Here is a 13,755-nt window from a genome sequence, read left to right as displayed (position 1 = left end):
ACTCAGCACCCACAAATCCTATATGAACAAAGACAACTGATAGAAACCACACAAATGGTCTCAAAGATTTTTGGATATATTCTTGCATCATTACCAGGACTGTAGAGTTCAAATCACTTCCTGGAGTTTGCCTACAGTATCATTGAAAAAGAACAACACTCACTGAACAAGCCTCCTCTTCTTCCGGTAGGCTGATCCCTTAAAGTTCCTGTCCTGGACAATCCCTGGCCCTAAAGTGGTATTTCTACTCTGAATGGTGTTAATAAGCTGTCCCTGCAATAATGATTCAGCAGAGTTTCATCAGTTTTTTGCAGGCAGTTATCAGGATAGCACACCAAGAAAGCCCTACTGTCTTCCTTCCTTCCCTCTCCACACCCAAGCACCACACTTGGACACGTTTGCTTCTATGATCCTCTGCCCACCAGAGCAAAACATAGCTTAAGGAGTGTTACATTTCTGCCAGTACTTGCAGTATTTCCCAAGCTGTCAGTTCATAAACTTTGAACTCCTCTGGGCAGTCAGCAAAGCGGTATCCGTGTGTCTCCTACGATAAGACTTTCCACCCTGCACGCCTCTCCTCCTCTGACATTTCCACCATCCTGAACACAGCCAGGCAGTGATGTAGCTGCCCTCTTAGTGCTGTCCAAATACTAAACAATGCCAAAACCCAGGCAACTATAGCAAAGACTACACCCAGAAGCTGGGTAAACAAAGATGACCTATATGGGCTGCACCATCTGTTACGGCTTAGCGGTAACTAGCCACTGCTGAGTGGCCACGTGGATGTATAACAGATTCACAGTGTGGGACACTGCTCTTCTTCCTCCCAACAAGTGAGCCACAAACCCAGAAATCCTGGGATCCAGGAGGACAGGCAGAGCATGCCAATCCCAACCCTTCAAAAGCTGAAATGTTGAAAAGGGTAACAGAAAGATGAAGACATTCAACAGTAAGAAAGGCAAGTTTGCTTTTTTCTTTTCTTATCAAGCACAAAAGTTTCTGCTAAAAAACACGTGGGGACGAAGAAGAAAAAAGAAAGGCCTTTGTGCTTTGCCCATTAAAAGATAAAGACAACACACAAAATCCATGGGAGTTCATTTTCAACAAAAAATTCAAACACAAACCTGTCGCATGGAAACATTACCGTAAACTTCCATCTATAATTCCCAGGTATATGTTATATTTCCAACACAAATAGCCTACAGTGGCAGAATTTTACCCATACCCCCTATTTACAATTCTGGCCTTGACCTTCAAAATAAATTGTTTCAAATTGAAGAAGCTACAAAAGGGGTGGTCAATTTGGTGAAGAAATGGACAGCCCATTACCAAAGGTACTACAGAGCATGGACACTTCAGCTTGACAAAGTGAAAGTTCCGATGCCACCTACAAACAATTCTAAGTGTCAGAAGCAGGATAAGTTACATAAATTAAATGTGCATCTCAATATATAAAATGGCCACAAAGCAATTTAAATTGGAAGTCAGGTGTAGGTTTCCAACCATCAAAGTAAGTATTTGGGGTAACAAGGCCTCCAGCAATACTGGTAAGTCACTTTACCTAGCACATAATGGGATTAAATGATGTCAAAGATTTTTTGGCCTTGATGACCAAGGATGTCATTATTACTGAACAATTTAAACACAATCACCTTAAAATAGAAGGCAAAAAATAGACACACAGCATGGAGCTCTCTGTCTGAGGTTTCCAAGCAGTATAGGTGGACTTCAGAGGTAAGGACACCTTCCATGTTTCAAACTAAAAGCTCTCACACAAGGTTAGAACTCAATCATCCCAAGGTGAAAAGGGATGTGCAAATGAGGCTAATGCTATCCTGAATTTATTAAAATAGATATTTTATGTCAGCTAAAAATAAACAGGGGAAAAGAAATGTGCATATGACTGAGTATGACTGGTTTGTTTTAAATGCTTTTTCACTACAAGACTCCATTCTATGTGTAATAGTTATGTATCCTTCAGCTTGCCCTTGTGTAGTCACTCACTCAAACCTCATCAACCTCTCTTCCCTTTTATATCTTCTGAGCTTAAAATATAAACTGGACAAAACATAATGATACCATTTTTTAAATGAGATCTGGATCAGAATGTAAGGGAGATGAATTGAAGAAGGCACTCCTGGAGAGGACAGCTAGCTGTAGAGAAACATTCTTCTGAGAGGAACCCAAACTCAAACCATAAACTCCTATCCAATATTTAGATCTATACTCTTCAACAGCTGAGGAGCCCATCCCACTGCTGCTCAAATTGATAACATGCAGTGAAGAGTGTTACCTTAATTACAACACAGCACAGAAAAACTACACCCAGAGCTTGGAGAATTGAGTCAATGTTCTCTCCCACAACATGTCCTACAAGATTAGTGCCAGGTGATACCATGCTGCACTGCTAAACATGACCTCAAACTTGTACTCCATACAAATAAAACATAGGATAATGTTTGTCATTCTACAGTGAAGAAAATGTCAAATGTAACCCAATGCTCCTCCACTCAGAAATTCAGAATGAACTGTAAAAAAGCATGTATGCAACTTTCAGATTCTACCTGAAAACAACCCATTGAGCTAGATATGAAGATGCAGACATTAACAGCATCAAAAAAACCCCTTCTCAGTTCTACCTCTAGCACCCCAAATTATAAAACCTGAAGATTTTTGCTTCCTTTCCAAGAGTCTGTCTTTGTTTGTCCACAAGCAAGTGCAACTGTGTGATTACAGGGAAGAGACTGGTATGGAGGAAAAAAAAAGGGAGAGAAGGAAACTGTGCACTAACATTGGATAGAGGTAAGATTGACCTAAGATATACACAGCAGATTGAAAAATACAATCTATGCTGGTAATTTTTCTCAGAACAGAAGGCATCACAAAGGCAATTAACGCAGCTTACATGTAGATAAAATATTACATTTTGTTACATGCTAAGGTATTCTAAGTATGTTTTTGGAAAAACAATGTCTGTGTATAATACAACAGGAAATCTGAAAGATCAGTTTTTCAGATTAGTTATTCACTTGAGAGGTTCTGTGTGGACTGGAAGACTATGAAAATATCTGCAACTGCAAGCAAATGACAGAAATCATTAAATTTCTTTCAGCTCCAGTATTTACATCTCATAAATTCAGCTGGCTGTGTTCTCCAGAGCTGCTTTGCTCCCAGTAAGCAAAGCTGGTATCTTCAGCACTGACAGGGGCAGGAGGGGATGCTGCAGCCTGACTCCCAGCTCCCAGCCTCATCCTTGCAGCACACCATGCTTTTTAACTGTGGCTAATTGTTGGTGCAACCCTGCTGGAAACTCACATGGGGAACTGGCCCGAAGTAAAAAACAGAACAAACCAATACAGCTTCCCACCCTTCTCAATTTTATGGTATAAAGTTTATTTTTTTTGCTTAGGGCAGACCAATTCTCCAGTTCAGTCAGAGCAGAGCCTCACAAATAGTTTTGCCAGCACAGTTTAGAGGGTACCCCACCACAGGGGCATGAAGAAGAACAAGTGTGAATAGTTTAAATGCCAGAGACTGTCTCATAAGAGCAGCTGATCACATAACCCTGCATCTTGCAATTTCTCTCCTGCAGTCACTGGTACTTGGATTTTTTGCTAATGTTCCTTGCATCCTCACAACCTGAGGTCAAAAATGTTTTGTGGTTAAACAGACTTAGGTTTCTCCCCTCAAAATGTATACTGTACCAGTGTGTGTGATGCCTGGATGCTCTGAATCTGTGGAAGCAGTAAGTAGGCATTTGCTAGCTGCACTTTAGGTTCTTCTGGAGGAGACATCAGACTTCCTGTTCCAAAAAGCTGGTATTAAAAAAAAAGGTCATTACATCAATATCTAGAATTTCAGTTTTAACAGCAGCTTCCAAAACTACATTGCTAATAACAACAATCTTCCCAAAAACAGATCAGTTTTTCACATTAAATTCTTTTAAAGGACAATAAACATAAAGTTCCAATGTAAAAAATTACCATAGACATAAATTGCACTTAAGAATCATCACTCATTCAGGCACTATTACAAAGACAAAGAAAGTATTCACCAGCAGAGCATCAGGTTATCTCAAAAACAAAGTATCTACATTCTCCTACCATTCTCCAGGCAATTACAATACACCTATCACCATTTAGGAAAGAGGCAATTTCTGAGAAAACTTTGTTACTAGTCCCACTGAATATTGAATTCAATGGCTCTGCCTTAAAAATTGAGTAAAATATTTTCTCATAATTTTGGTTTTTAAAGACTACCATTTTCAGAACATTGTAAGAGTTGTAATTTGGTAATTTGGATGGCTCTACTGCATTTATATTTTGCTCCACCAAGATTAGTTTATTGACAAGGAGATGCATGATAACTGAGGGGTGTGGAGCCAAGAGAAATCAAGGAGGCAGGGGATCATCAGAGGCTAACTAAAATTACTTTGGGCTTTTCACTTGTATGCATATATTTGATGTTTTTTAAGAGGAAAAATCCACGTATTTTTAATTAAGAGGATAACAAAATGCATTCTATGCTCACTGAAGATCTCTAACTACAGATAGAAAATACCAAAACAAAGGGAATATGCCTTTTTTTCTTTTTAATTGAGGTATTTATAATACAGTGGTGCCTTGTCTCCATTTGGGTGATTCTTCTGAACATACTCTTGAACAAATGCATTAGAAACATCAGGTATTTCAAGGCTTTGGGGCTCTCAAGAGCACTGTAACTGTGCATCAAAACACTCAAGTCATGCCTCCTTTTGAAACTCTTAAACCTAATGTGAGCTGAAGACATGGACAGCTACTTCCTGTGTCTCAGGTGGCTGGTGAAAATGTCCAGGAAAACCAGCCTGCTACTGATTTTTGCGGCAGTCCAACAGGAAACAAACTGATTTTGAGGCGGCACTGACAACTGCTTCCCTGCAACTTCTTGATAAAAGGCTGAGCTGACTGGGCAGTAAATTAAGGGCACAGGGAAGGGTGAGATGTCAAAAAGAAAAGGTCAGTCGGTCTACAATGCACTTTTTCCGCATCCTTGATATGTTCCTGCAAAATGTGGCATTACCTCTAATAAATACTAGATAACTGCAACATTTGTATTAAAATCCCAAGTATTTCAACTGAACTTACCTAAGCTTTTATTTAAGAAGCTTTGTTTTCCAGCACAAGATCAAATTATAGGAATGAAATAGTTTGATGATTGATTAAAACTGTCATTCTTTTTAAATCACTAAATTCAGAGTTAAGATTTTTCTTGTCAAAATATTAAAATCCACGAATTTGGAGTATATAGTGTCCCTTAGAAAAAATTTTAAAAGCTAAAGGCCTGCTTAAATTCACCAGTTATTCAGAAAACAGACAGCTTTAAGGCACAAACATTACTTCAACTTTCAAGTTTTATGGGCCTAAACCTCTAACCCTGTGCTACATCCCCAATGTGTTTACATAAAATCCTGCAGAGTAGCTGAAAACCACCTTAAATAATTCCTAGTGGGTTTTTCCCAACAAATGCATTCCAGCACAGCGCAGTCTAGACTACACTAATATATGAAACTCATTAGACCATGATCTTTGAAGTACACACATACAAATACACTTGGTTTTACCACCACAACTAGCCCCACTAACAGCAGTAAGTTTAACCACATACATGTATGTGATCATGACACTACCACAATCTGGTAAAAGGGATGAATTGGGAACATTACCCCACCTGATCTGTATCAGGAATTCAATTAACTTTCAAAGTCCCTAAAATTATGAAAACCAATTTTTAAAACACAAGAAAATCCAAAGCCCAAGCTAAAAATAAGAGCAGTTCCCTGATATGAAGAATAAGAGCAGTTACCTGATATGAAAGAACTCCATGAGATGAGGTATTTATAAATAATGAGCTTTCAATACTGCCTTCTTCTGTGGGCAGGAAGAGTACTCTGAAAGACATCTTTCCCATGGCTGGAATCACCTGCAGAGAGCACAAAGAAGCTTGCTTGCTTGCTTGCTTGGTGCCAGTGATCACACAACTCCCCACTCAGTCACAGGGCCAGAGGACACTTCCACATGTACATCCCCATCTGTCAATCCCACTAAGGTTCTAAGCAGAACCTCAGCACTGAGAAGTTTCATCTGTGCACAACTCTCAACTCTCACTACAAAGAGCTGAGATCACACAGCAGCTTGCCAAGTTATGGCTGGAGTTTCTCAGCTAGCATGGGGCCTCACCAGCCAAGGCTTCTTTTTGGATAAGATACTAATCCTGCAGCATGGACAGCCTGTGAGTGCACAGAGACCCTCCCCACACAGAGAGAGATGGCTATTGCAAAGTGAATCAGTGCCCCTGTGATACACAAGCAAATCAGCCAAGATGAACTTAGGCAACACTCTCAGTAACTGTGGAATAATAATGACATTTATGTCTGCACACTAATACCCATTCAGCTATAGTAAAAGCAAAAATCAGATGAAAACATAATAAAACCCCTTTGCACATTAGCAGAGGATAAAAACTGGGCTTCGTCCAACTGAGATCACAGCAATTCATTCGTAACATGCATTACATTGTTAAAAAAATCAGAGTCTTAGATCATAAAAATAATGGTCTTAGATCATAAAGGCAATTATGCCCATAACTGCAATACAAAATACATAAAACATTTCACTGCAGGTTTTTCTGACGAATATGCAAGACCATTGAAAAGACTGAAAATTCAGGGCTGTAGAACACCCACATGCCTGTGGATTACTGCATAATGCTGCTTAAAGCAGAATGTGATTTAAACAGCCTCTCTAACACTGAAAAATTCTTCTCCTCCTCTGTTACCATCAAACACATTTCCTACTGTAGGTTTTGGATGGCTTCTCCCAAACAAGTCTAAGTAGAAGTGAACAAAAAAACCACTAACAAAACAGAAAAAGAGTTGGAGGTCCTACAAAAAAGCACAAAAACACAGAATGAAGAACTCATGCCAGAGGAAGCAGGAAGGCTTGGCACTTGGCCATTACATACTTTCCAAAAGTACATCAACACTCACCCGACTATGAGCGGGAGACACATGAAACTGTCTAGTAGCTGTAAACACTGAATTGACTACAACATCTCTATCTCTACTAGGGTTGTAGGCATGCAGCATTTTAGCTCTGGGTAACCCCAGTAACCTAAAGCAGGAGAAAAAAAAAAGACAAATAAATTATTCACTTTATAAGCAATGAAAAAAACAACACAAATTACCCTAAAACATGTTCATCTGCAACAGTTACCTACTTGTAATTTATCTTTGGAAACACACCAAACAAATTTTGCCTTTAGTATACAAAGGCAAATATGTAACACTGGGATGTGCGGTACACTTGGCCAAAACTCACTGGAGTAACTAGGAGTTTAAAAAAAAAACTAAAAAAACCTTAAAAAGCACAAAGTTTTGGATAAAAAGATTTAAATAACTGAAGTCTTGTTTTGTCAGCTAAAGCAATGATTCTCTTGAGGCTTTTGCTTTAGCTAGTACACCCTTAACCCCAACATCTTAGACATTCCTCCAGTGCATCCTCTGAAATATTCCTTTAACTCACAAGGAGAATGTGTTTCTTTTTAGTTACTGAGAGATCAAAGTTTCATTACCACTTAAGAACAATTTTTAAAGTTTTCTTAAAAAAGAACTAAGAAAAACCTCATTTATTCTACCAGTATGTTTTGCTTGGGACTCTGGATTTTGTTATCAGAATTAAGAGGGAAACAACAAGCGCTTCCTCCACTAGAAAGGCAATCTTTCAAAAATGAACAACCAGCATGAAGCAATTATTTGACATCCATGCAGAATCACCTGAAATGTACACCCAGAATGTATTATATTCCCAATTATCTTTTCCTCCTTCTCAGAACTATGTTGATTTTAACTCACAAAACACTGCAAGGCAAGAAATGCACTTCCAGCTCTGTGGCAATTACTTACTACTTCTCTGTTTTTCAGATAGTGGCATGATCCCAGCTAATGCTTTTTACCCAAATGGAGCCCAGTGTAGCTGTTCCTCCACACTTCATTATTAACCAAAATAACAGTCATGTAAGATACTCACTGCATTCCAAAATGCAGAACTGATGGGTGAAAATGTAAGGCCTTCCCATTTGGAGGCATTTTTGCTGAGAAGCTGAAAAAAAGGGAAAAGAAGCCACAATTAATATTTAGTGGGCATGAAGCTACAATCTGCAGGGAAGGAAGATACATTGCAGGCTCTTAACTCCTTCTATTCTGAAGCTTCCTTCCTTGCACAGGTCTCCACAGTCATGCTGGCACACCTGTTTATGGGGCTGTGCAGTGGACTGCAGAGGGAAAACAACTGGGAAGAGTCCTGAGGAATGAAAATTACGTCAGCATGGAGCAGATTACTCGCCAATTAAATATCTATGGAAGCACTGGCACAAGCACACCTGAGAGATGTAGAGGTAGAGAAGTAAATAGAAGCTTGGGCAAAAGCAGAGATAAAAGAAGTGCTTATATAGCTGTGACTGTAATGTAAAAGGCAGCTTGCTTCTTCTATGCAGAACAGAATAAAAAATACTGTGAAGCACATATATCATCATCTTTCCTTTGCCCTACAAAAACTCACAGTAAAGTTCCTATCAGTTCTAGGACATTTTTAGCTTATTTCTACATTACTCAATATCCTGTAACATAGAAATTCCATGATATCTTCACCATTTTCTCAATTACAATTTGTCTTCCACAAGTCCCAAAAACCACAGTGATAAATGCTAGGCTTGTTTTTTGTTTATTTTATCTGCATACCCAGTGCCACCCTGTTAAAAGCTTCCCCAGAAGTAGTCTGCATGTTGAATAGCCAGAACCAGTTTAATCTTTACTGGATGATGCTAATAAGCATCCTAGCAAGGATGAGTCAAAGGGAGAGATGGACTGTGGTCTCATTAGGTATCCAGCTGTGGTAGTACAGTCAATTGGTTCCCAATTATAAAATGTAGTTCTGTGACATTACACCTTTAATATCTCTTACTGTGTACAAAATCCTGCTTTGATATTCCAAAGCAACAGACGTCATAATTTATTACTAGTCAGGAAAAATAATACTTATTATTATGAAAACCCACAACTTTTATAAAAACATAGAATCATAGGATGGAGAGAATTCTCTCACTACTGTAGCGGGCAGAATGCAATATATCCAAGTAGCATTCCTGAGGAGCTGCTAGTGACAGCCTCCTTCCAACCACCTTGTCTCTGCAGCATCCCACTCTTGCTCCATTCCTAGAAACACTGCAACAACCAGCACCTTCTTCCCCTTCCAAAATTCAGCCTCAGGTACATACCCAGAAGTTAAGTCTGAGTACTGTTGTAACACATACAAATTAAAATTACTACTGTAGTAAAAGCCACAGATATTTGAGGAAGACATGTTTCTTAAAGGCCCTCAAATCCTTTTATTGTATGCATACACATGAACAGCAGAATAAAATTTAAGCCACTGGTTAATGTACTACAATATGACCTTGAACCTCACCACAACATCTTACAGGTACTGCTGAAATACCTCTTCTCACCAGAAAAATCTTTCCTGACAACAGCAAGAAGTTGAGTGCTTCTCTCTGCCTATTCATGTAATTGGCAATAGCTCTCCAAGACTTGTCCTCCTTCTGAGAAATTCTAGCAGCATCAGCTCTTTTCCTCTCAATTCTTGCTCTTTGCAATAAGTACCAAATGCACCAGCTGGGTGCAAATGCAGCAGTGGATGTAGGAGACTGCACTTAATTTGGTCTAGGTGAACATGGCCATGCTGTAGCACTGGCTCTTAAAAATGTACTGTATTGCTGTTCAGCCAACCCTCTACTAGTCAAAAAATGGGAAAAGCCCTATAAGAGTAGCAGCAGGAGGATCCCAGGGGTGCCATTTATTCCTTCTGGAGATGGCAGCCTGGACCTTGCATGGCTGAAGCCAAGACTCAGTTAATGACCTGTGCAGGTTCTGAGCAGGCTCCTGAGCACGGAGATAACTCTGGAGCATCCCTGCACACCGCTTGACCAGGAATGGTCCTGTGATTACAAGACATCCAGCTTCTGCTTTGCACCCTACAAAAGCTGCCAAGTCACTTCAAGCTCCAGCCTGGCCCAGAAAGCAGAACAGCCACATTCCTGTGGCACCATGCCCATCACCCAGCCCACCGTCCAGCTCCAGGGCAGCTGCACCACTTATCAGTGGCCCCAAAGCAGTGCCAAAACATAACCTGAGAGCTGAGTTTCTTCAACAGAAAGACAACAGAACTGGTGGAAAGAGAACTATCACTGCTTTGGGTTGGGTTTTTTCCCCTCAAGGGAAAAGATGACAGGCTGGAATAATGGGAACAGGCAGGAGAACATTCTGCTCATGACAATCAAACAACTAGGACATGCTTTGAAGTGCACCACCGTACAGAGAAAGAGACAGGCCCATCTACATTAGAAGTGCACTTCTCCAGTTTCTGTCTCTAAAAGGCAGCTGGAAGCTGGCAGAACACCATTCTGCATCCCCATGCTCAAAATACAATTCAGAGCTCTGTGGGGAATCTGACACTGAAATAAACACCAAGGCAATTTACTTAGACATTTAAAATTTGAAGTCACTTCTAACAAAAAAAACCTACTTTTTTCTCTAAGAACATCATCTCAGCAATAGATTCACCTCAAATTATGCCCTAAATTGCTCTTTTAGCTACAGATGACATGTCCAAAAAAAGTACATGGATCCTTTCATGAGAATGTCACAGGCTTGGGAAAGACAGAAATATCTGCCTAAGAATGGAAATCTTGAAACAACAAGAAGTGTGGAGAAACAGGCCTCTTCACAACAGAAAAGGCCTGGTTTCCAGGTTTTACTCTTTCGGTGCTTTTAATGTGTGCTAGCATCTCATTCAGGATGCCATCTAACAAAGCTGGTCCCCATGCTCCATGGCATCTCTTTTTTTGGCAGACCAGTTGAACAGCATCTTCTGAATGGCAGATTTTGATAGAGCAGTTCAATTTCAGAGGATACTTTTAAGCACAAGTGAACTGGAGGAGAAAGAAAGAGAAGAGGGGAAGGAAATTCTTGGCAATTACTTTGAACACTCAGTATGCATCAAAATCCTAGTTTAAATGGTGCTGTTATCAATTCCCAGCCCAACAATTCAATGCCCTTCCTCCTCTCCCATCCACACGATATATTTAAAACCCTGACACCCTGAACCATCCATTGCCAGGAAGAAAGAATAAGAAAAATTGGGGAGGGCACCACATGGTCACCCAGAGCAACAGGAGGATCTGGAGACAGGTTCTGGCAGGAAAGTTGAGGGTGAGCCCATGAAAACTTCAGCTCATCACCCTTGCTTGCAGAAAACACCCAGGAGAGAGAAACAAATCCCAAACATGCACAGAACCATTAGGAATTGGGGAGAAAGGTGGATGTGGAGCTGAAAAAAGTGGGCTGGAGGGGAGGTAGGGTAAGGAAGAGGGGTGAGACCAGGGGAGAAGAGCAGGATGGAGGAATGCAAGCACCATTAATTGCTTGTGCAAGCAGAGGAACATGTAACTCTAGGGCAGCACTTTTGGGGGAATTTTTTTGTTGTTTTTAAAAAGGTGCATGAGCTGTAAAATGTTAAGCTACCATATTCCCTCCACTAAGAAGCCCCAGAGGTGATTGAATATGGAGAAGGTCCAGCCTTTCACAATGTTTCCTGCTTCAGCAAAGAACATTTTGGTGTCCTGTTGGTGTTGGACTAACAAAAAGAGATGCTAATACAGGGATGCTGAGAGCACTGTTAAATACAGCATTGATATTGTTTTGCCCTTGCTTCTTTCAGTTCTTTCAGTTAGGCTGTGATGTATAAAGTAAATATAGGTAAACAACCAGATCAGTATTTACAGTACCAAACCCTAATATTTTTATGCAATGTATATTGCAAACATTTGTTTGAAATAAGCAAAAGCCTTATGCTTTCCAACAGAAACAGATCTTTTTTCACAGGAGATTTGTTCCTACTTCACTGATCAAAATCACAAGAGAAATATTTCCCCTAAAAATCCAAACAAAGAGCATATCCATCCTGAATAAATTGCTGGAGATTGCATTGGGGGTTTTTGTTTGTTTTGCCTTTTTTTTAATGAAATTTTAAAACTGAGTTAATTCATCTGATTATACACATAAAACACTCAATCTGCAGAATAAGCTGCATTTGACCAGAAGTGAAGGACATTTCCTGGAAGGACATTTATCCCAATGTTGCTTTTTCTTCTATTAGCTCTTTTATGTCTTCCTTGTATCTTTAATTCTTCGCTTGAATTGATTACTTCATACTATCTTAGCATGCATAATAACTGATGATTCAGATAGCCTCTGTAGTTGAAAATAATCACAAATGCTACTTGGTTCCCTTTCTTCTTCTTCCTTCCTTTTTGTATGCTTTCTTCACAGCACATGCTTAAAAAAGCAAGTCAGGGAAAGGCATTTTATTGTCAGGTCTTTTGCTTTATGGCTGCAGGGGTTTCTTGGAAGCAGCAGGCAAAAAGGACTGGATTCTTGAACATACAACAGGTCCTTTTTGAGTGTATTTGTTTAGGCAGTACTGTTTCATTTCTCAGTATATTGATAAAAGTAAAATTTTACTTATGTTGAGCATTTTAGCACTTTACATGACCAGTGCAGTCACGTTAATGAACCCACAAGATGAGGTTTTGAGATGTGAAAGCGTGTATGTATTGTACAGGAAAGTACTTTTTTTATGCAAGCTGAAATAGAGAAAATGAAATAAAACCTCTCTTTACTGACTAATTTTAGATTCATTCCTCTAAACTACACCTGATAAAGAAAACACAGAATGGAACACATAGGGAAACAATCAAACACAGATACTTTTAATCATGCTGATTGCAGCTGATGCAAAGAAATTATTCTGACAAATGAAAAGAGGTAATTAAGGGGTAATAGATATAGAAATAGAAAAAGCAGCTGAATCAAAGTCTTATGCAGAGCTAATACAAAGCTTTGGTTCATCATATCCCTAGTCCCTCTCTTCTCTCAACTTCTCCTTTACCAAAGGCAATAAAAGCAGCAACTAGTATTAGGAACATTAAAGTGCAGCTCCTGAAAGATACACAGTGCCTTTGAAAGAGATCATGAAATTGTTTGGAAATACAAAATTAAAGTTTGAGTTTACTATCAAGGCAACTCTGCCAAAACCAGAAACAGGAACAGTTTTTAAATTATGACTTTTTTGTAACCTTACCTTCCTTCCAAGAGACAGAAAGAGTCCTCAGAAACCAGGAAATTGTCCAGCTTGCAATAACCCTGCACTGCTCATGTGCAAGCTATACATGGTGTGTCCCTGTGGGGCTTTGGCACCTGGAGAAGAGCAGTGACACTTGCCACCCTCACCTCCAGAGACTTATGGGACTTCTCCTGAAGCCCTGTACCAACCTGTGACAATACATGAATCATTCAGTCTTTCTAGATTATTTTTTTTTTACTTTTTAAAGAAAAAGAATGACCAAAACGTAAAAGAACACAAATGAGAATTTTGAACCCTGGAGACCTAGAGGTTCCAAAGGCTCCCTTATTTTTAGCACCGCATTTTTTTAGGAAGAGAGGGAGGCCTGACTCACTGCTTCTGAATGCTTGGGATTTGTAACCCATCATTAGGAATTCACTTACATGCTTTACCAGAGAGCTGTGCTTCTTCTGGAAGAAATTTTTTTTTTACTGCGAGGGTAATGAGGCACTGCAACACATTGCCCAGGGGAAGTTGTGGG

At 39.6% G+C, this 13,755-nt stretch overlaps 1 protein-coding gene across 7 annotated transcripts in view; it reads right to left on the bottom strand.

The window, feature by feature from the left end:
- Window positions 1-13,755, bottom strand: part of TMEM131L (transmembrane 131 like) — an 84,348-nt gene that overhangs the window by 37,294 nt on the left and 33,299 nt on the right. For all 7 annotated transcript variants that reach the window (XR_011679951.1, XM_071431918.1, XM_071431914.1 and 4 more), the window contains 4 exons: window positions 8,064-8,135; window positions 7,025-7,148; window positions 5,842-5,958; window positions 3,705-3,815 (listed from right to left, as the gene is read on the bottom strand). Coding sequence is in view for 6 of the 7 variants with exons in the window: in XM_071431914.1 (XP_071288015.1) it covers window positions 3,705-3,815; window positions 5,842-5,958; window positions 7,025-7,148; window positions 8,064-8,135 (424 nt within the window). In the remaining variant the exon portion in view is untranslated. The remainder of the gene's footprint in view (window positions 1-3,704; window positions 3,816-5,841; window positions 5,959-7,024; window positions 7,149-8,063; window positions 8,136-13,755) is intronic.

This window comes from Agelaius tricolor, unplaced genomic scaffold, assembly GCF_023055355.1.
Source record: "Agelaius tricolor isolate 1412-34295 unplaced genomic scaffold, bAgeTri1.0.p SCAF_8, whole genome shotgun sequence".
NCBI lineage: Eukaryota > Metazoa > Chordata > Aves > Passeriformes > Icteridae > Agelaius > Agelaius tricolor.
This window is presented reverse-complemented; position numbering and strand designations above follow the sequence as displayed.